The sequence below is a fragment of the Pollicipes pollicipes genome, unplaced genomic scaffold (genome assembly GCF_011947565.3).
Source record: "Pollicipes pollicipes isolate AB1234 unplaced genomic scaffold, Ppol_2.1 Scaffold_4740;HRSCAF=5597_pilon_pilon_pilon, whole genome shotgun sequence".
In the NCBI taxonomy this organism is placed as follows: domain Eukaryota; kingdom Metazoa; phylum Arthropoda; class Thecostraca; order Pollicipedomorpha; family Pollicipedidae; genus Pollicipes; species Pollicipes pollicipes.
This window is the reverse complement of record NW_023596545.1, coordinates 19191576-19214118: the sequence shown is the minus strand read 5'-3', so window position 1 is coordinate 19214118 and position 22543 is coordinate 19191576. Positions and strand designations below refer to the sequence as shown.

The following is a 22543-nucleotide window of genomic DNA, read 5'->3' as shown; positions in this document are numbered from 1 at the left end:
GTCAACACCGCCAGCGGCGGCCTGGGTCAGCACCACCAGTCCTGACCCGGGTCAGCACCGCCAGCTGCGGCCCGGGTCAGCACGGCCAGCCGCGGTCTGGGTCAGCACCACCAGTCCTGACCCGGGTCAGCACCGCCAGCCGCAGCTCGTGCGCTGGCCGCACCCGCTGACATGGCGTTGAGTGCAAAAATGCTTCGTTTCTATGATTTTTACTGTTGAGGGCGCAGTTCTCGCAAACACACTGGTTCAATGAGACTGTTAAAATGAATGGATATATGCGTATCGTTTGTTTCTTTAACCGCAAGCATAATCGATGTTGTTTGGGCTATGACAAGCGGCGTCGGCTCTATGTGAGCCTAAGTCAGTAAAACTAGGCGCAAGTGCATGAAATGCATGTCTATGAAACAGTCCTAACACGTCGGAGTCGGTCATCGCACCAATTTTCAACAGTAGCCACCATTTACTTACCCTCGTCCTCAGATGGACAACATAGTGAAGGAGCTGAGCAACAGTGTGCTGAAGACGATGCCTCCCGGATCGCCGCCCGTCCATGTACAGGCGATCGGCGTAAGTCTCATCTGCCAGCGCAGCCTGCCCGAGAACATGGACAACACATCGTTGGCATCGGACGGGGGCTCGATGACCCTCTCTAGCGCCGAGGAGATGCTGGGCAGCATCTCCTTCTCAAGCTTCGTCGATATCAAGGTTAGCCGCCCCGGACGAGCCCGCGACAAGATTAGCTAGATCTGAACTGTCGCGGTCATGGTCGATTAGTGGCTGGGGAGAAAATGGACGTCGGCTGATGATGTTACGGCCTATTCACGACGCATGTAGCTGCTCGCAGTATCAGCATCACCACCATCTGGCGGCGATTGTACGACAGCAGACAAGAGTGGGGGAACGGCGGGGTGAAGGTCATACAAGTGCGAAGGTCATCATTGGTCACATATCTTGACGCTATCGAACGACATTGCGACATTACTAGTTAGATGTTTGATAACACTCTGATCTGATCGCTCTGATCGTTTGTGAACAAGATCGAAGCGTCAACTAAAGCATGTTACTAGCTAGCGCATGGAGTCGAACTCATCTGGCGTCATGTTAGGGCGCAGTGCTGTCGTTGACTGCGTCGTTATGTCGGCTTATTGCTTAGTTGATTGACTATGGTCGCCAGAATTGCAAACACCTTAACGTCTGCCACCGTCACGCACCATTATCCATTACCAGAGAGCATTCATTTGTTGAGAGATACATTGTCCACCATCATCACGTTGTCGCTCCCCAGGCGACGTCTCAGCAAGAAAATCCGTACACTTGGGACATTTCGGCTCAGTTCATCGCTTCTTCGGTGATGTCGCTGACGCTCAGTGAGGGAGGTGGCTCAGAGATTGAGGTGAGCAATGCCTGTTATCAGTACCACCAACTGGGGGCCTGGCGTGCTTCGCATGTCTCAGAGATCGATGTAAACGATGCATGTTGTCAGTACCACCAACAGGGGTCTTGCGCTCTCAGAGATCGAGTTGAGCAATGCATCAATAGCCTGCCATCAATACCACCAACTGGGGCCTAGTGTGCTTCGGATATACAGGTCTTAACAGAACGCGGACCCATGTTTATCTATGTTCAGTGGTTGGTTCCATATGACACGTTCATGTCTGAAAATGAGACTAAAGCCTTTGCACATAAGATGTTAGTCACGCATTTGTGTAAGATCATACAATACATTGTATTTTTTCGACAAGCGAAACGACTTTTTGCATTGGAAGAAAGTTCGCGGTTGTTTCTTTTTGTACTTCCTCAACGGATAGACATGTTGAGCGGAGGTGCCCGAGATCCGTGCCAAGAAGCTGAGTAGCGACTGAAGACGCTACGCCGCGCCAGCACTTGAAGGGATGTCTTCCGAGCAGTCCCTCTACACGTCCCAGTATTGGCGTCACCAGCAATCGGAGAGCCTTGTGACTGATGTCAGCTTAGAGGGACAATTCCCAGTATCGATGCATGGATTAATTCATTACACATTCACCACATATCATATCAAAGATGATCCCAGTCGGCATTAATTCTGGAAATCGGTGCATCTCCGAATCGCTGTAATTATCGCCAACGCTTCGGCACTTGGAGCTCTGAAATCATTCAACCAATGTTCGTGCTTTGACCGTTTTATGTCCATTTGTACGTCTCCTCATATCTCAGCTCAAATGCACAGTAATTATCGCCTGTTAAGTGCTAATTTATTGCCCTGCTTCCCTTTTAATCCACGCTGTGTGAGATCGTCTGATTCCTTCACTATCTCAGGTGGACGGCCTTCGGGATCCCATTGGGATTCGCATGAATTTGGGTGAGCGAAGTCGGCCGCGCCGCCGCGTTGTCCGGCCCTATAGCAATGGCGACAGCAACTACGAGACGGTACACTTCGTCAACGTCACCAGCAACGACAGCAGCATTCTCTTCCAGATGAAGTACGCTGACCAGACCTTAAGTCCTTGCTTACTGCAAATAGACACGTGCACAAGAATGCGTACCGCATGAGTGGCGTTGTCTCTGGCAATGTTTGACGCTCGCCGGTCTGGCAATGGCTGTTGATTGCTCGAATTCATTGTGCATTACCTTGATCGAAAGTGTGAGTGCGTTGACCGGACGCCATCAATATCGAAGCTAAACCAGATGATGTCGATCAGTGCCAGAGTCACTGGGCAAACCGAGCTCCACCGCCTCCGCGTCCATTCCCGCGCGCACCCATGCGGATCGACTGACACGGCGCCGGTGACCGGACAGCGCCACGGACAGCGACGCCGTCTTCTCCGTGTGGGTAGCGAGGGGCCGCCGTGCGTCCCCCACCGACTACGACTTCCTCTTCACGGTCCCGCACCCGCCGCTCGACGACACCTGGTACCTGGACGACATGGAGCGCCGGGTACGGACGCCGACTGGGAGCTGACCTGCTCCGGTTCAGCCACCGAGCTCATCCGTTCCTCTGTCGCGCCGCTCAGAACATCAGAACGGGGTTGTGCTTGTTGACTGGTATTGCGTTGGACGTTCCGAGCCGACCCCATTTCGGGACCGAGTGCAGTTCATCTTGGGTTTGCTGTACACGCCCACACACACTTAAAATAAGTTTGGCCACGTCTTTCCAAACCGAGATTTATGTTTTATACTCAATTGTGCCGGCCCCTAATATGACGTAGTCAGGTGAGGCTAGCAATCTCGTAAGTTTTGCAGTGCTGCAATATCTTTAAAAATGTATATTTCCCTGTTCAGAAAGTGGAAAACGAGCTGGCGAATGCGGGCGAGGGACTTGCGGACGAGCTCAGCCACTCGGTCTTCATCAGCAACGACGCCGTGCGCATGCTGGGACTGGGACAGTGGACCCTCGTCGTCAAGCAACAGGGTATTGTTGATGCCGTTCGACACGGTTGTAACCTGGTTTGTGTGGGTGCGTAGTTACGCAGGCAAGACCAATGCAAGGTGCGTCAGCTGGCGATGCAGAACCGATCACCTGCGCGCGCCGATACCGTCAGATTGCGACGTCGGTAACATGAGTACACTCACATAGAGCGTGCCGACAATTTGTGCGACGAGGTTACTATTGCGCCAAACCAACAAGTAGGACAATGAGTTTTGCGAACGGATTGGTCAGGTGAGCAAAAGAACGCAGAAACATCACCTAAATACTCATACTCTGCCGTCTACTCATACGTTGTTTGAGCATGCATACTCTTCTGTGGCGGATCTGACGTCTATTTAGTTTTTGGCTGACAAGTTAAACCCTTGGCTGATATGGCATACTCCCCGCCATAAGGTTTGTGTGCCGCTCTGCCGTTCACTGCTACAGTAAAGTGGCGATTGCCCGGGTGGCTCCTTCGGTGCGACAGCGATGGTATCGAGCGATGTCCCAAGCGTTCCTCCGCTGCTAAGGCGCGCGCTTTCGCCCCCGTTCCTCCGCTGGTGAGGCGCGCGGCTGTCACCACAGCTCCTCCGCTGCGACAGTGAACGAGTCGGAGATCGTCGTGCCGGAGGTCACGACGCGAGCGTACGACTACCAGAAGCGTACCACGCCCAGTCCGTGGCAGTACGCCCAGCTACACCCCTACTCCATGTGGCTGACAACGGTGGCTTGCCTCTACTGGGAGGACACGCTGAACGAGTGGACGACGCGTGGGTGCAAGGTGAGCCTACTCACGCCAGTGATCTAGAAGGCTGAAAGGTCTACTGATAAGATTTCTCCGGGGATCTAGGCTAATCTTGGAAGCTCGAGAAGATCATGCAAGGTTGTGGACATCTGCGTGTAATTTTTAAGAAACAGCCAATCGCTATTTAGCCTATTGTCGCGACGACGAACTCAGTGATTCTTCTGAGAGCTATCAAAATGACGGCTTCCGCGGTGAACAGAATACATCGGTACCTACCACCACGTGGCCGATCGGCTGCTGCATGTTACCCGGCCACCGTCCGTCTGTCTCCGTAGGTCACCCCGGCCTCCAATAGCCGCTATGTGCATTGCGTGTGCACCCACCTGACGTCGTTCGGCGCCGACTTCGCCGTGCCGCCCAACACCATCGACTTCGCTGCCGCCTACTCCAACCTGGACGCCAAACTGCGCGACAACTTTGCCGTGCTCGTCTTTGTCTGCTCTTGTCTGCTCATCTATATAGTGGTCGTGGTGTGGGCGCGAAGGAAGGACCGACAGGACGTAGAGAAGGTATGGTTGGTTTCATCGCAAATGTCACACAGCTAGGATTCGTGAAAGGCTATGTGAATATTTTTCGCCGTGGGACGGTTTCCAGGCCTAGGTGTGTTCACCCGTATCCGTTTTTCTGTCCGTTTTTCTGTCCGCGACCGTTTTTGTCCTCTGCGAAGTATCCTTCGCGCATTTGTTGAAAATAAAATGTAATATAAGATAAGATGCAAATCAGCTTTGTTAAGCTTACCGAATTTGCTTTGAACTATATGTGCACAACGTAATGTTTGTACTTTCATTGCTACCGGAATATTTCTTACAGGGATAAGAAAATACACGTGCATGCGTATTTTTTCATCCCGCCTCAAACGCGCGTGGTTCGGGGTCGTCGGCTGACAAGCATCCTCCGCCACTCAACAAGACTACGGTCCGCCGTGCTACCCCTGTTGCCCGTACTCTTCCCGCAGTGGGGCGTCGGGACTACCGTACACCGTGCTACCCCTGTTACCCATGCTCTTCCCGCAGTGGGGCGTCACGCCGCTCAGCGATAACGTGGCCGAGGAGCGCTACCTGTACCAGGTGACCGTGTTCACGGGCATGCGCTCGTCGGCGGGTACGCGCTCTCGGGTCAGCCTGGTGGCCAGCGGCGACCTAGACGACACCGGGGTGCGCCGGCTCACCGACGGCAAAACCAAGGTGCGTCGTCCTGTCTCCTCCATATCCTGTAGTAGCGGGCCGAACGGTCGGGACTTAAGTGATTGTAACGAAGGAAAGTTGATTAGGTGGTTGCTATTTTACTTGTGACGGGCCATCACATAGGGTTTGTCAGATCACTGGCGAGGCTTGTGCATGGATGATGCTGCGCCACCGGTGGATGGGGGACATCGTGGGCTTCCGTGCGATCTCACTTGGCCGCACTAGCTCTGGACGGCACTGTGTGAGCCTGTCACCTGAACGGCCGAGCACTGGACGACGCAAGCCATGCCGGTGCCGTCTTCTTCACCGCGCACTGTATCGGGGGACAGGAGCTGGGCCGCGGCTCGGTGGAACACTTCCTGATGACCACCGCCGGCCCGCTCGGCCACCTCGACTACATTCGCATCTGGCACGACAACTCGGGCGGCGGCCGTCATGCGGGCTGGTACCTGGACAAGGTGGTCATCAAGGACCTGCAGACGGAGCTTGTGTGAGTGGCGGCGCCGGGCGGCGTGGCTGTTGCGTCATGGCGTGTGAGGAGGAAGACTTCCCAATGTGGGGAGAACAAAATGCCCCAAAAAGTGTTGTTCTGCGACAAGCGCTCGCGTGTGAACACGAATACCCGTAGGACGATAGAGGCAAATGTTGCATGGGCGTACCGGTTTTTGAGTCGAGAAAAGTTGAACGTCTCGCAGTTTGCTCTCGTTCGTGAGGCGGTAAAGAAATAAAATCACGTGCAAGCATGCCGCTCTGACGTATAGTCGTTACCCCAGGTCATTTTTCGTGTGCGAGCGATGGCTGGCCGTTGATGAGGACGATGGCATGATTGAGAGGATGGTTCCGCGATCAGGAACCGAAGAAATCACATCGTTCTCCCAGCTTGTTCTCCAGCACAACCAAGAAGAACCTTACCGATGGACACTTATGGCAAGTCATAACTTGTGCTTTTTTAGTACAGGCCTATTCGCTTTTCATCGCATGCACTTATCTTCACGCACATGCAGTAATCAAATCTAAATGCTCCACTCTGATAATGCTCAAGTTTTGCACCGGGTTGAGGCTGGCTGGGTGCTATGCTTCTAAAAGTTGTTTTAGGTAATTGTGTACCAAAATTCCTCAGAGGTTAATGCATTGCTGACCCTGATGTCTCCGCCGTTACCTGTTGATTGCGCCTGCGCGATCACACTGCCTGACAGTGCTCTGTCACTGGTGATGATGTCAACATGACCACCCATTGGCAGGGTGTCGATATTCGTACGGCCTCAGCGCTCCAACTATACGCGGGTGCAGCGGCTCTCTGTGGTCATGGCTCTCCTGTTCCTCACCATGTGTGTCAACGCCATGTTCTACAAAACGGAGCCGGCCACCAGCAAGACGCTGGATCTGGGCTTCTTCAAAGTCACTACCTTCCAGATCTGGGTGAGAGTTTTAGCCGCAAAGTCTGGTGATAACTAATCAAGTTACCCATCTCTGAAGGAAGCGGTCCCGTTTTTAAATGAGAGTATTCAAGCTGTTTGCATGGATGGCTCTGGGTTCGGCGTACTTGCTAAACAAGTAAGGCTGCGTGCGCCCTGTGCCCATCTCCGAGTGCCGCCCAGGTCAGCGGGATATCACTACGTCCGCTTCCGCGCTGATCAGGACTGGGAAGAGTTTTACGCGTCGCTCAATGCTGTGGCACGACAGCCCGGGACATACTTCGACCCTTGTTGGCCAGTTACCAGCTAACCTTTCTGTGTCAATCGGAACAAACAATGCATCCGTTCTAGAGCTCGCGCCTAGCGACGCTGTATGACGAGTAAAGGATCGCTCCCCAGACCAGGGAGCAGCGAGCAAATAACTGATGTTGCATCCGCGAAACCTTACTCGCTTGTAAGCTGGTGACAAATATCAGCCGCACCCCACCAAACTTGGCAGTGTCCTCGAATTCAAGCGTTGTGATTACAGAATCATATTGAGACAGAAGTTATGGACTAAATCGTTAAAATGAAAAAGTTTGCGCCGCGCCTGCGCCAAACCCAGAAGCCTACCACGGCCCAACGTCCCTGTACATATCCCCAGGTGTCTCTGATCGGCTCTCTGATCGTCATACCGCCCTCACTCATCATCGACAAGATCTTCCGTATGTCGCGGCCGCGGCGCACTGCCGCCGAGCGCCAAGCCGAGGAGCAGCTGCAGCGCGTGCGCAGCACCTTCGGCAGCGCGCGCGTCCCCAAGCGGAAGCGCTCGCTGCCGCACTGGTGCGTTTACATAGGCTGGCTGCTAGTGCTGGGAGCGGCCGGGACCTCCGCCTTCATGGTCTTCTCCTACAGGTGGGTGGCTCGCGCCGGACGGCTCATAGCAAGCGTACGGTGAATGACGGTGCGTGTGAAGGTAGGCAGGGGGTCAGGAAATTGGAGGACGATAGTCCAACACAGGAGAGGCATGCGAGTAGTTCACCCTGGCCTGAGCTGTACGTCATCTCTCGGTGTCGACACAGACAGTGATAAACTGGTAACAGCATAGAAAGATCGGGATTGACAAGAGGCACGTTAAATCAACACCTCGTGGGGCTGATGCTGCTAGTGGTGGACGAGGAACATGTTCGCTTATCGTCACTTGCACAATAGCGCAGTTTGAATGAACCATATGAAGCTATTAGTTGGCCAAAATTTTGGAGGTTATTGTATCGGCCGCTGGCCAAATTTGTATGGCATTCAGGCCCCTCGAACGTCACGCAGTTCTGATGTAAATGTGTTTATGTTGGGTTGTGACGTGACAGCTCTGCTCAGTTACCAGTTACCATTATGGACTAACACCACATTGTTTTGTGCGAAGCCGGTTGGTCAAAACAGCATCCATGCCGAACGCATACTTCTAGCCATGAATATGACAGCCTGACATCTTAAAAAGAGTTGCAAGCTGCAACTCCTATGGTCTCACGTCATGCAGATACTTCTGTTCGTCGACGTTTGGGTGCATTATCAGCACGCAAATCGCGAAGTCGGTTTCAAAGTTTAATTGGAGGCTTAATTTCCAAGCGGTTCGTTTGAAAGACACTTCTTGTTACACATTGATAGTGCGGTACGAAAATATGTTCAGTTTCGTGCTGTTACTGTAGTTTTCAAAGTAAGTGGGGGATTGCAAACTTCATCTAAACGCCTATTCTAATCCCTAGGTTTAGAAACGTGCTTAAGGTAGTGCTGTACGACACAAAATACTTGTAGGTGAAGTACACATGCAATGCACTTTAAGTAACTGGTATGATATAGCTGTAGTATAGTAGTAACATATAGCACATCATACGGTCGCATGTAGGTACCTCTTTTATGTCTATGACAGTATCCATTGTTTCATCCAAACTCTCCTCGATAAAAAGTGTGCATTCCAAGCACTCGCTCTAAAATTATATCACGCAATTTGAACTCCCAAGACGATGACCGCTGATATACGCCCTGTGAGCACGGCTGTTGTCCGGATGCTATTGTTGCTCGCCTGGCGCGGCTGGCCGTCACACGGACAGCTCCACTACATCGGCCGTGCTCCATGTCCCGCAGCTTGCAGTGGGGGAAGGAGAAGTCGCTGAGCTGGCTCAAAGCCATGCTTCTGTCGGTGGCGCAGTCGGTCTTCCTCATCCAGCCAGTCAAGGTGTTCGCCGTGGCACTGGTGTTCAGCATCCTCTGCAAGAAGCCGGACACGGAGGCGGTGGACGACGACAGTGCGCTGGAGAACGCACTGCCCGCCGACGATGAGGAAATGGTGGCCGACCGGCCACGCTCAGGTGCGCCTCTGCACGTGGCCTGGCCCGGGCTGTAACCTCCCCCACGGGCAGGCCTGGTGAGGTCGGAGTCGGGCGGCCATTGGCTCAATCAGACCTTGGTCGTTCTCGCTTAGATGCTTGGATTAACCTAAGACGCTTATGAGACGGCCGATTGTAGTCCTGCAATGGTGATTTTACCCGACGTTGGGACTTCATGTGGCGGGTAAAGAGACTAGTTGAGACAAGTGGCATTATTGTGACATCACATACTCAATATTGTATCCTATGACAAATTTGTAATTCGCAGGGAGGCGCACGAAACTTGCAGCTGTTCCCATCGATCACGAAGCGCTGGCCAAAGCTCGTCAGAAACGCCTGGAGGAGAAGGAAATGCTGCTCCTGATGAAGCAGATGTGCACGTTTATGCTGTTTCTGTTGTTTCTGCTCTTCCTGGCTCAGCAGAATAGAAACCCAAATGCATTTTTGGTGAACAATAATCTGAAGAATATGCTTGTAGACAGCAAATTTTCAACGGTAGGTCCACTGTGGTTTTGTCACATTTGACGTCAAGGGAATAACACGCTTTGTAACCGAAAGGATTCCCAGACATTGCCAGATATATGCTCATGGTTTGACTGCTTCCCTACCTATCTGCGAAGCAGATCTGCAGCTTGTTCTAAAACACAATGTAAAACGATACCATATTTGCCAAAAGTAGTTGGACATAACCGGCGCTGACACCACACCATCCAAAACGCGCGCCAGGCGCCAGCCCGCGCTGAAATCTCCGCAGTTACATCGGACGGTGCCGCGCTCCCGCCAGATTCGTCTGCCGCGTCACCTCTTCAGCTGGCTGAAGGCAACATACTTGGGCGCCGTGTTCTGGGACGGTCACTACAACGGCGCGCCGCTGCTGCCGGCCGACCGGCCCTTCATGTCCGACATGGTCACCCTGCGACTGGGCCCGGCCCGGGTCCGCCAAGTCCGAATCAAGCCAGGTCAGAGGCCCGCGCTGTCACGTGGGGCTGGGGTGTCCATATTGGTCCGGGAAGGGCTGTGTCATCGACTTAACCCAATAGTGTTAGGTTCGGATAAACCCGCTCTCGTCGTCTCATACTCGTCGCAGCCGTATGCCAAGCTCATAGCATGCGCTAGAGGGGTACGAATCACGTTTATTTTAGAGCTTTTATCCTAACCTTTTGGATGGATGGATCTCTGGGATCGGAGCTCACGCTGGGTAGTGTTTGTTGCGCCAGGACCGACCCCTCCCGTCCGATCGCGCAATTTCAGGTCAACGGCAGAACTCGGTAGCGAAAGTTTAGCGTGCTGCAATGGTCGGCACGGTTCGTGCTGCCCTCTGACATCACCTGACCTTTAGCGCAGCCGCTGCCACGGGCCCCAGGCCGTAGCTGTCAAGGTCAAACAGCGAGCGCCTAAAGCGACTCGAACCCATCCCGCTACAGATGGGCGGGTTGGAAGGCAGACGCTCCAACCAACTGATCCATCGGGATAGACGTCAGGCGCTAACGTTGTCCAAAAGTGCGGATGGCTTTGCATTTTCCATTTGGGTCGGTGAGAAAGCCTTTGAAGAGTGGGATGGACCCTCCAAAGAGGCACTAAACTCCGCACATGCCGAAGCTGGGGATTGCACTGACGCCTCCAGAAAACGTGTAAAATCTTGTCCGATAGAGCATAACCATCGCGTCACTTCCTGACTAACTGTATTTACGGGTAGCCTCCTAATTGATCAGTTTCTAAGCATTTCTTACTTTCATCGGAAAAAATCCAAGCTTGTCCATTAGATACGAGTAAACTAGTCTATCCACATTATCTGTCATTTAGATCCAGGACTATTCCGTATACCATATAAGTAACCAAGATAGTTCACGCCCCCTAAGCCACACAAACCAGCTTATGTCTGAACAGGAGTGTATCCTCCATTTACATTATGGACCAACGAGCTAGTGTCTGAACATAACCGCATCCGCAAGTGGATCCGCAGACAGTGGGCCAACCAGCCAATGTCTGGACAGGCCATGTATGACGGGATCAGTCCGCGTGTGCGATCCGAGCATCAGACATGGAGCTCATGCGGATGATTTCATCACAGTCGCATTTGATGCGATGTGCTACCCACCATTCCAGGCGTGCCGCCGGAATGTGATTGGATCCACAGCGATGCCGATCTAGTTGAAAACAGACTCCGCTGCCATACTTTTCAGATCAATGCAGGGTTCCCGCAATACTCAGGAGCATCCATGATGAATGTAACATTGAGTATTCGTGGACGAAGGAGGATAAAAGTGCCTACAATACGTCTTGGGCACCGATGAATGTCTCGTCCGAGGAGGAGCTTAACCAGATGCAGTCGCCGTGGGTGTATAAATCCATGATGGATTTGGATGGTAAGGAACAGTAAAGAACAAAGTGGGCTCTTCTTTGAAGGCCCTTCAGCGCTTGGTTTCAAATTTATATCTCATCTCTTTGCGTTTGTTTGTGCATGCACAACGTTGATCTCACTGATTGCTTCGTTATAAGTGTCCCAATGGCTCTCTTTGTACTTACATTGCCTTCTCAATTTGCCGCTGTTGCTCATAGGTAAGCGACTATTGAGCCAGCAGGCCATTGCGGAGCTCCTACCCTGAGCTCTGCCCCCCCCCCCCCCCGCCAGGCGCCCCCCACTGGGGCCAGCTCAGCACATACAACGGCGGCGGCTTCCACATGGATCTTCTGGGGTCGGGCCAGCAGACCCTCCAGCTCTTCATGGACCTGGAGGAGCGAGGCTGGATCGACAAGTTCACCCGAGCCGTGTTTATCGAGTTCACTGTAGTCAACGTCTATGTCAACCTCTTCAGCCGCATCTCGCTGGTGGTGGAGTTCAGCAACTCGGGGAACACCATCACTTCTCACACCATCACCACCTTCCAGCTGTACAAGTAGGTTTCGAAGGATCGCGGTGACCCAGAACAGGCAGCGCATCCTTGCATTCAGACTGTCGCAAAGTTATTGCAAAGCACCATGTTCATCTTATCCATAAGTGCAATCTTTTTCATGCAGAGCGTTGGGTAACGTCAGATGTGCTTCTTTTACAGCTACGTGGGCCCTGACGCCATCTGGATTATGACCTGCGAGGCCATCGTAGTATTGTTCATCATATTTTTCTTCGTCACAGAAATCAAGAAACTCCGTAAGGTGGGTTCAGGTTGAATCCGAAATGGGGTGCTACCCCATGCCCTTTGTCCTCTGATGTTTCTCTAGGATGTCAAGGATCTTCTAGGAGAGAATCTGAGGATGCCCACAAATTCCTTACCCGGCTTTGAACCAAAGTTTTCGGTGTATGTGACATAAGATTGTGCTCGCTGTTTCAGCAAAAGATGAAATATTTTTCGGAGTTCTGGAACACTATGGAATTCATCAAGATCATCTTGGCAATAACCAGCATTGCTATGTACGCTATGAAGAACATATATGTACACGTGGCACTTGGAAATCTAGCCGAAAAGCAAGGTAAGAGTCGGGTAAATTGTCAGCTCACGTGGCTGATGCTGACGAGCACCTTCACATGTCCATAAATTGTGGCTGTGCAGTTGATTGCCGTAAGGACTGTTGAGGTCTTCATCATTTGATATAACCTCCGTGGTGCCGCGCAAACCTGCTTTTTGCTGTATTCTGTATGATCCAACATAACTTTACATTTGCGCCTAATGTAGGGACATATGGGACTCCGACACCAGTAGCCAGGCAATCACGGGGAGCAATCGCAAACAATATTGGCAAACGCGTCATTGTTTTAACATCCATTGAAACATGGCTCCGGAACTTGGGCAGTCATATTCGATCACATTGCCTTTCATGCGACTTACGCAACTCACAATATGCACAAGTAACACAATTATGCTAAAGCAGCACGAAGAGGACCAATCAAACGTAGGCCAACAGCGCAATCACCATAAACACGCATGCTCACTTTCAGGCGAGTTTATCAACATGCAGCGCATGGCCGCATGGAACGAGACATTCGTGTTCTTGGTGGCGTTCGTGTGCTTCACCTCGATCCTGGAGGTGCTACATCTGCTGCGCTTCAACGCGAAGATGTCCATGCTGGCCCTGACGCTGCGCCGCTCCACCAAGGAGCTCATCTATTTCTCCGTCACCTTCTGCATCACATTCCTGGCGTTCGCGCAGTTCGCGTTTCTCGGTGAGCCTCTATGCTGCGGCGGTCGAAATATTGCTTGCGTGCAAGCCGGAAGACAGTGACAGATAATTAGCTCACGACTTGGAGAGTCCTGACAAAGGAGATGAGCCTATTAAACGGGCTTATACTTATTAAACTTGTGGTTTTTTGGGTTTTAGACTTTTCGCGTCTTTTCTTGACAAACCACCGGCAGCGGTACTCGACCCGGTAGTCCTTAGGCCACCCGTAGCGCACGAAACTATTCATGTCGTTCACCTGATGGCGGGGCAGGGGCTCAGTGGGCCCTTCTGAGCACCGCCGCCGTCCAGCCCGCACACCACCTATGCGGCCGCTCTCAGCAGGCACATACACTATGAGGGCTACACAGACAGCGAGGCTGGCTGCGAACGAGAACACGATTATTCCCACCATCAGGAACTGGCGAGGGTCAATCTTGTTTGCTGCACTTTGCCCTCTTTCGATGTCTGCTGGCCACAGCGTTTTCATCTTCGTGGAGAATGGCCTTAATATGCTCCCGGTTGTAGGTCCGATAAACGAGTATTACGTAAAGTGAGCAAACAAACCCAAGCACTAACGTCAGCAGAAAGTACCCGATTTGCAAAACAAACCCCAACCCCATGCGCCCGTTTCTGGTGACCTTCGTGTGTGGTCTTGAAACCTTGACCACAAAACGCTTAAACCCAATTAAGTCCGAGTGCCCGGAGTTCTGCGCTGTTTCTCCATCCCGGGCTGCGTGTTAGCAGCGTCGGCTGAAGCTCGCGCACATTCGCGACGAGGTCTTCCCACTCAAGGAAACGCATTCCTCTGCCTGGCATTTTGTGACAAAGTAAAAACCGCCGTCAGCGTCACAGCTCAACTTGAGTTATGTTCATGGGCTCCGCGACTCAACAGGCGGGGGGGGGGGGGGGGGGAGGAGGGGCAGAATGCACGTTTCCCAACCTTCCGGAAAGCTCTACGGCGTTGCGTGTAGAGACACGCCTTAAAAATTTGTCGACGTCCTCCGGTTTTTGACAAGTGGCCGAGTCAATGTTGTGTTGTGGATGAGAGGTGCTCGACACGAGCCATCGACAAACAAACTGTGAACATAAATCTTAATGTCGGAAGCTGCGGCGCATTGCTGAACGAATGCCATGAACTGTCATGCGCCACATATAGTTGCATAAGTGTCCTGACTAGCTGGCCTGCATTTACACCTGTGGATGTAATGCACATCGTTTAAAAAGAAGCATGTAACAAAACCAGCTCTCTGCTACCGCAGTAGTATGCATAGTGCGCTTGATTCTCTAAGAGGCGTGGAATGCGGAGCATCAAGCCCCAAACGTCAGGAACTGACTATTGCGTTCCCATTCCAGCCTTCGGCACAACAATGAACCTGTACAGCAACTTCCTGTTCACAGTCGAAAACTTGTGCACTCATTTGTTGGGTAAGTTGAAGCATAAAGACAACGAAGCCATGGAGTGTGCAGAGGTCGGCCCGCATTTTTTCAATGTACTTGCTCGCCAGCCGTTTGATGACGTCATAGTCATCCGCGTATCCATGCGAGATTCGGAAATATTAATGCTGTTTAACTAACCAAATGCCATTAGACCAAGGTGGTCATTCTGACTGTTTTGTACCGTCCTTGTGCCCATGCGGGCTCGCGGTGTCCGGCCCAACGAAGATGATGTGGCCTGTGGTGCTGAGCCATGACAAGTTGTAGACCAATGCGGCGCCGGCCCAGAGCCGCACATGGCGTCCGCTTTGCAGGTGGAGCAGCTGGTAGGAGTTGCGCCTGGGACTCCCACTCCCAGGACCGGGACTCCTGCTGGCCTGGGACTCCCACTCCCAGGACCGGAACTCCTGCTGGCAGTCATGCGATGTGGAACTGGTCCATTCAACTAGGTTTCACATTCGATGCGTTCTAACACGTAATGGGATACAGACTCGTGTGGCGCGGACAGCGTAGACTGCAGCAAACGTCTGCATTTAACGGCACGGGCCAGACTTGGCGTAAAGTTTCTGGGTTCGAACTCGTGGTCAGTAATTCATTATGCCCATGCCCGAGAGGCAAGATGCGATGTTATTGACAATTTGAGCTAAAGGCAGACATTGTGGTGGTAGTATCAGCATTGTTACGTTTAACATGTTTCGTAGACTATATGTGATCGCCTGTATGCATCGCACTCTCACTGTTCCGCTGTGGGGATTTAGTATATTTAAGTGCGTGACTTTTCGAGCGGGCTAATGGCTCATCACTGGCCAGCACGGGCTAGACACGGGCGTGGTGTTGTTCCCGCTTGGGACCCACCCGCTAGGCCTGCCATATTTTATTAAGCTATTTTGAAAAGGCATTCCTTAACACGCGCCCGGGTGGCCGGTTGGGTACCTTTCGCTAGGGTAGACGGTCAATTCGACCGCCTGAGATCTCAAAAATTAAGAGAGCTTGAGACACCAAATTCACAGGGTGTATTGGTCTGTACGTAAACTCACTTACGTAAGAGTTTGAGGTTCGGCGATAATGAGCTACGGGTCAAATAAGATAAAGCAGGGTCAAACTCCAAATTGGTCTCCAAAGTGTCCCCAGGACCTAAATACCTGTTCTAGGCATAAGGCTACATGTTCATTAAAGGGCAGTGACTTGGCTTGACCTTTCGGAAGCCATGGTCACCAGAATCATAAAAGACTGCTTTGAGTTTTGCATTTGAATAAGCGACAAAGATTACGCTAGGCGGTATGTTCCTAAAAACGAAGTCATCACCTGGGTCATTTTTGGTCAGTGACCTCTTATGGCATTTAAGAAGTCCATGAAATATGTCTTATGCAATTCCTGTTATTAATCAATTCGAAATGAGCACCAGAAACTACCCCACACAGCAATACATAGAGTAATGAACCCGGTCGGTTTTGATCTAGATCTGATCTTCATACCTGACCATGTGTCAGCGGAATCTGGTCACTCAATTGTTGTGTTGCCCAAGAAAATATCTCAGGGATGCATGACTTCGTCTAGTGCTTCATGGTTTTGTTCGATTGAGCGATTCCCTAGAAACTGACGTCGTTGAATCCATGGCCTGACTTTGACTTGTCGTAGGTCAGCGACCTCACAAAGTCATCCATTTTTTGATACCACACAAACTGCTATTCAATCGCCTACAGCTATGCAAAATTTAGCGCGGCCACACCGCGTCGTTCGGAAACCATTCCGGAAAAACCCTCTGCGGGCGTCAATTTGACCCCCCGTCCGAGTGCGTGTAAACACTCAGGGGAACCTTGGGTGGTTCGCACTTAATGAGTGTATGCATCGATAACTAGATCTGATGCTACAAACAACTATTCACTTTGGCCCCATAGTGATGTTAGCAAGAAGGTGTGTCAGCTTTTTCGTTAGCGGAACGGCGCAGCGTTTATGTTTAGGAAGGGGAATTGAGGATCGTAAATGAAAAATAGCTTCGAATAATTTGTTCCAAAAGGTCACGGCTCTCTTTGACTACAGGTTCTCCGTAGTGATTTTAATGGGGGCATCTGTCCATTTAACGTCGCAGGTATGATGCTAAATTCCACTGAATCTTCGGGGAAGAGAGCTTTCACTTGTCGGCCCCGTTCTCTTTCCCATTTATCTAGGTATTCGTAGCCCACGTTGGACGCGGTCAATCAGTGACCCCGCGGGGCTCGACCCCAATCAGGCCCACAACATTCCTATCAGTGCTGGACGCTGGTCCTGGTCAATCAGGCATTGGTTTGACGGGTGGTTCGACGAAGACCGCTCACCGGTAAGAGCAAAGGCGGGGGTCGCCTAAGCGCCGGTCCACCGATGGTGGCCCACGCGGAGCCACCATCGCAGGGTCGAATACACCGCCGATGGTGGTCCACGTGGAGCCGCCATCGCGGGATCGAATACAGCGCCGGGCTGGTCTACGTGGAGCCACCATCTCAGGGTCGAATACACCGCCGATGGTGGCCCACGTGGGGCGACCATCACAAGGCTGAATACAGCGCCGATGGTGGTCCACGTGGAGCCACCATCGCAACGCCGAATACAGCGCTGAGCATGGTCCACGCGGAGCCACCATTGCATGGTCGAATTCAGCGTCGATGGCGGTCCACGTCGAGCCGCCATCTCAGCGTCAAATACTCAGCCGATGAGCGAAATATCGCGCAGACCTGGTGCGTGCGGCCCTCGCAGGCTTGGCAGACTTGGTGCGTGCCACACTTGAAGGCTCAGAGGAATGATTTCATTTGGGCTCTGCCGGCTCAGTGCTGGTGCCGGCCGTTTGTCATAGGTTCTTGGTCTAAGTAAAGCGTTTAGTTAAGCCAATGGCCAAGGATTGCTGCGATGTTTGCAATACCACAACGCGTTGCGCCACGTCATAAATATGGTCAGCACAACTTCAGCGCCTTATCGAGCTCGGGCTTTCGCCCCGGCGATTGACGACAATATGGGATTGTCGTCACTTGCGATTGATGACAATATGGGATTGTCGTCACTTGCGATTGCCACCTGCACCCCTGAACATCACATGTACACATAACCTTGTGTCACATTCACTTTTGTACAAAATCCATGTTTGGGAAGGCTACCTTTTGCTAATGGAGCTATAAGCGCCGGCCCGCCAGGTGACGAGGTGGCCGAGTGGTTAAGGCGTTGGACTGCTAATCCAATGTGCTCTGCACGCGTGGGTTCGAATCCCATCCTCGTCGGTGCGTTTTTCAGATACGTGGTATGAAGAACCTTTGACAAACTAGAATACCCATGCCAGCGCAATGACAAAATGTTACCGAGTAAAGGTTCAGCTGCATCAAATCGACGTAGATTTAATTCATATTAGGAAAACATAATGGAAAAACTCAGGCAACTTTGAGGACGTAGATAGAATTAAGACATTGAATATGCTTATTCCCCGTAAAATAACCAGGAGAGTGGAGATTGATGATGATAGATGCATGGTGATGATGATAGACGCACTGATGTTCGGGTAACTGCCTTTATCAATACGAATAACTGATTCGTTTTGATAAAGGCATGGAGCCGAAATATCAGTGCACCCATATTTTATTTTTCTTGGCTACTCTGCGTGAAATAAGGCTATTAATGCCGTCATATCCACGTGCATACTAATCCTCGCAAGTCCTCGCCAATCCTCGCACTTACTACTTACATAACTTCACTAGGGATGAATTCAAATAGAGAAATCCTAGCGGACAAAAGCCGACAGGAAGTCCACAAGGCACCGCTGAGTGTGTGTTTTTTAAATCACACTCATTATCATAAGCAACGCTTGAAACGCCAAGTACTTATCATGCATCCTATGGTTTAAAGGGAATGCAGATGGCCTCCAAGCAATTATCATCTGCGTGCTATTCGTAAGTGAGATGCATTTTGATGAATGTTTGGTCACGGACCTCGCTCGCAGAATCGAAAAGTTCAAATATAAAGCGGGCAGCAGATGCTAGCCAGCGGTGACGCCGGTTTTCCCAGCACACAAGTGATAAAATGGCCTGGCATGATAACCAGGACCATATATTTAGAATAACGCTGGTGATCTTCACTCGTATCTTCAAAATGTGTACAAGCACTTCACGGCGGTCATTATTTGGTTCAATAACTCCCAGATGGTAAAGTCCTTGTGCAACGTAACGCGTGGTAAGCAATCGTGAAGGGCCATTTAATCAGGTGTGCTGGGGAAAACCACTCTCAGCACTGGCTAGCATCTTGTGTCTGCTTTATATATGGGCTTGTTGATGCTGTGAGGAAGGTCCGTGAACGACAGTATATCAAAAATACAACTAGCTTAATGAATATGACGTATATGGCTATTGCAAGAGTACATCTTAATTCCCATGAGTACTTACCATGCCTTACATTGCACAAGCACTCTGTCAACAAACAATCAATGTTTGGTCAATTATGTCCTTACAACTGTGTCTCCTGATGCACTGAAGGCCGATATCACGTCACAGGAACTCCGAGCTCAGCCCGTACGAAAGGACAATACGCCGTGTGTGGGAAAATGTCCGAGAGTTTGCAGAGCTAAAAATCTAGGTTGTTCCCTGCCCCAGTTTTTAATTGATGCCGCAGTGCCCTTTGTTAGCCATGTCCCATCGCATCCGATTCACATCTGCAGGTGACATCGACTTCGACACCATGTACGCCGAGCACGGCAGCCTCGGCATCTGCTTCTACCTCGTCTTCGTTACCATCATGACGTTCATCGTGCTCAACATGTTCCTCGCCATTCTTGGCGACTCGTTCACTGAGGTGAAAGAGGAGTTGAAAGGGGCCCGAAACCAGTACGAGCTACTAGACTTCTGCAAGGGCATTGTGATGGTCAGTATGCACACAACGCCTTCCCCTTTCTGCATGGGTGCAGACAGTTTGAAAGATGAATGAGATAAACTGTTTAATGGGCTCTACAAAAACGTGCGCTGGACATATTTTGGTATTGTCACAGCGATGTTTTCAATGCTCCACTTTCTGCATGTGCACAGACTTTTGTAATAAGAATGTCTCTTGTCACACTCCTGTGCGCACCGCCGCGCGGCTGTCAGACCGCACACTATACTCAACTGAGCACGGCTGGCCAATTGTTCACGCGCGGCTGTCAGACCGCACACTATACTCAACTGAGCACGGCTGGCCAATTGTTCACGCGCGGCTGTCAGACCGCACACTATACTCAACTGAGCACGGCTGGCCAATTGTTCACGCGCGGCTGTCAGACCGCACACTATACTCAACTGAGCACGGCTGGCCAATTGTTCACGCGCGGCTGTCAGACCGCACACTATACTCGACTGAGCACGGCTGGCCAATTGTTCACGCGCGGCTGTCAGACCGCACACTATACTCAACTGAGCACGGCTGGCCAATTGTTCACGCGCGGCTGTCAGACCGCACACTATACTCAACTGAGCACGGCTGGCCAATTGTTCAAAAATAGTGCATGTGTAGAAGCATCTCGTCTGAAGAGAGACATCTGGTATTCGGACGACGCTGAAACGCAAACAAAAGACTAGCAAACTTTTGAACGCAAGTTGCCGGTGACAATATCAGCAGCATCCTAGAGCAGCCCGGCAACCAGCGCCCGGGCGATGCGCGGACACAGGTCTGCTCCAGGAGGGTATCGCACCACCGCCACACGGGGCACCGATCCTGAACTTACCTGGTCTGACCTGACCTGACCCGACCTGACCCGACGGCCGTTCCGTCCGCAGGACCTGCTGGGCATGAGCCGCACCCGGGCCGAAGGTCTTGACCCGACGCTTCCCAGCGCCGAGCCGGAGGAGGACGCCGCCGCGCAGCAGGAGGACCCGGCCCCGGCTGCCTGGCCGTTCGGGCGGCGCAGCGCCAAGGTGGTGCCCTCTGCGGAGCCGACCGAGCTCCGGCCCGCGTCCGCAGCGCCCTCTGTTCCTCCGCCGGACGGCTCCGACGCCGCGAGCTGCGCCGCAGCGCGGGAGGAGGGGCAGGCTGCAGAGCTAGCAGGCGCCGGTGACCAGAGCTCGCCTGCTGGTGACGACACTGTGACCCCTCCGGATGCGCTTCAGAACGCTGGCAGGTGAGAGTGAATGGCACGTCAACTGGGAGGGCCGACAGCAGGTCACGTGTCGACTGGGAGGGCCGGCAGCAGGTCACGTGTCGACTGGGAGGGCCGACAGCAGGTCATCTGTCAACTGGGAGGGCCGACAGGTCACGTGTCGACTGGAAGGGCCGGTAGCAGGTCACGTGTCGACTGGGAGGGCCGACAGCAGGTCATCTGTCAACTGGGAGGGCCGACAGGTTACGTGTCGACTGGGAGGGCCGGTAGCAGATTACATCACCGTTGCCAATTCCGTAATCATCAGTGATAATGCTTCTTAAGCTCTGAAGCGCCAACAGTTAAGGTGGCCAAGTATAGCGGCGGGAATTAAACCCAAGGCTCTCGACCCAAAACATCAAGCTTGACGCCTTCTTCCACTTAGCTGTTCAGGCATATTGGGCCAGGCCCAAATAGTTTTATGTTAAAACGAAACAAGCGACAAAATGTCGAGGAAACCGCAATCAATGGTCATCCAAACTTAAGGTATTAGCTTCCTGTTCATCCACAGTGGTTGTGGTAGGTCGAAGTGCTGATTGCAGGAGATTCGAAGCTGCTTCACTCATCCGAACGTAATGAGCTTAAGAACTGTTTGCGCCTGCTCGCACTGCAACCGACTCCGCGATCACCTGTCGACCTCCGCATGTTCCTTGACGCGGTGGAGGCCAAGGCTTCGCGGCGTTCTGACCGGCCCTCCCCCCCCAGCGCCCGCGCGCCGACACCACCTGCGGAGGCGACGGCCTCCGGGCCCGCCTCTGGCCCCGCCCCGGCGTCGGATGACCCCAAACCCGCCTCCGCCCCCGCCCCAGCGATAGACGAGTGCGAGCCCGCCTCCGCCCCCTCCCCGGCGGCAGACGAGTCCGAGCCCGCCTCCGCTCCCGCCCCGGCGGCAGACGACTCCGAGGCCGCCTCCGCTCCCGCCCCGGCGGCAGACGACTCCGAGCCCGCCTCCGCTCCCGCCCCGGCGGCAGACGAGTCCGAGCCCGCCTCCACCTCCACCTCGGCGGCGGGTCTAGACCGCCTCAGCGCGCACTCCCCCAGCTTGCTTCGCGACATCTGGCGGCTGCCAGGATCCCGGACCGAGTAGGCCTCGGCTGACGCCGCCTCACCCCTGACGACCCCGGCCAGAACTGAACTCGAGAATGGAACGCGGATGGATGGTGCCTCCGGTGCGAAGACTCTCCGTGGGTGGACGGGGAAGCCCTGTCGACCTGTACGGTCGAACCGAAAAAAAACATGTGCCCTCAACCGGCTGACCTCGCGTGATCTGACCCGCCCTCTGGATGGCGCCGCGGGACTCCGTTGAGCGATGGTCGGTTCGGGCGCAGACGGATGCAGCCGTCAGCATTGGTGTCGAGGTGCGGCTGTCGGCCGTCAGTGTTAGTGTCGGGATGCGGCTGTCGGCCGTCAGTGTTGGTGTCGAGATGCGGCTGTCGGCCGTCAGCGTCGGGATCGGCCAGAGCTTCGCTGGGTTCCGCAGCGCGGGTCCCGCCACTCGTCTGTCACTCCGTCGAACACTCGCGCGGTGCTCACTTATTGACAGGAAGTGGTGTGACAAAACATTCGTTTGAGTTTGGTAGGATAGTAAGTGATGCAGCTAAAAAAGAAAACAGTGTTGAAATGTTGAAGTGTTACGACGGATGCCCATTTTACGTATGACCCAGAAGAATGCGCTATTTTACTGTAT

General features: G+C 52.7%; 2 protein-coding genes and 1 non-coding gene across 3 annotated transcripts; all 3 read left to right on the top strand.

Moving 5' to 3' along the window:
* Nucleotides 1–636: 636 nt before the first annotated feature.
* LOC119098706 (polycystic kidney disease protein 1-like 3) lies at nucleotides 637–5510 on the top strand. Its single transcript, XM_037221713.1, has 8 exons — nucleotides 637–705; nucleotides 1286–1393; nucleotides 2296–2459; nucleotides 2776–2914; nucleotides 3259–3388; nucleotides 3988–4166; nucleotides 4466–4699; nucleotides 5204–5510. Exons 1-8 carry the CDS (start codon nucleotides 640–642, stop codon nucleotides 5480–5482), a joined length of 1299 nt encoding a protein of 432 aa, XP_037077608.1. The 5' UTR covers nucleotides 637–639; the 3' UTR covers nucleotides 5483–5510.
* A 226-nt stretch (nucleotides 5511–5736) lies between these two features.
* LOC119098021 (polycystic kidney disease 2-like 2 protein) lies at nucleotides 5737–21943 on the top strand. Its single transcript, XM_037220951.1, has 16 exons — nucleotides 5737–5864; nucleotides 6616–6793; nucleotides 7589–7683; nucleotides 8908–9131; nucleotides 9418–9644; nucleotides 9934–10108; nucleotides 11333–11515; nucleotides 11782–12046; nucleotides 12203–12302; nucleotides 12479–12617; nucleotides 13084–13308; nucleotides 14658–14729; nucleotides 19408–19610; nucleotides 20498–20838; nucleotides 21562–21614; nucleotides 21828–21943. The coding sequence occupies exons 1-16, from the start codon at nucleotides 5737–5739 to the stop codon at nucleotides 21941–21943; spliced, it is 2724 nt and encodes a 907-aa protein (XP_037076846.1).
* On the top strand, nucleotides 17902–17983 carry TRNAS-GCU (transfer RNA serine (anticodon GCU)). Its single transcript has one exon. It is a non-coding gene; the product is annotated as a tRNA-Ser (tRNA).
* Nucleotides 21944–22543: the final 600 nt, after the last annotated feature.

Bases quoted from the DNA above. Each gene is read 5' to 3' on its own strand.
- LOC119098706 (XM_037221713.1), top strand. From the start codon at position 640: ATGACCCTCTCTAGCGCCGAGGAGATGCTGGGCAGCATCTCCTTCTCA. The intron at 2,915-3,258 runs GTACGGACGCCG...TTCCCTGTTCAG, and splicing joins TGGACGACATGGAGCGCCGG to AAAGTGGAAAACGAGCTGGC. The intron at 3,389-3,987 runs GTATTGTTGATG...CCGCTGCGACAG, and splicing joins CCTCGTCGTCAAGCAACAGG to TGAACGAGTCGGAGATCGTC.
- LOC119098021 (XM_037220951.1), top strand. From the start codon at position 5,737: ATGACCACCGCCGGCCCGCTCGGCCACCTCGACTACATTCGCATCTGG. The intron at 6,794-7,588 runs GTGAGAGTTTTA...CGCGTCCCCAAG, and splicing joins TCACTACCTTCCAGATCTGG to CGGAAGCGCTCGCTGCCGCA. The intron at 9,132-9,417 runs GTGCGCCTCTGC...TGTAATTCGCAG, and splicing joins GGCCGACCGGCCACGCTCAG to GGAGGCGCACGAAACTTGCA.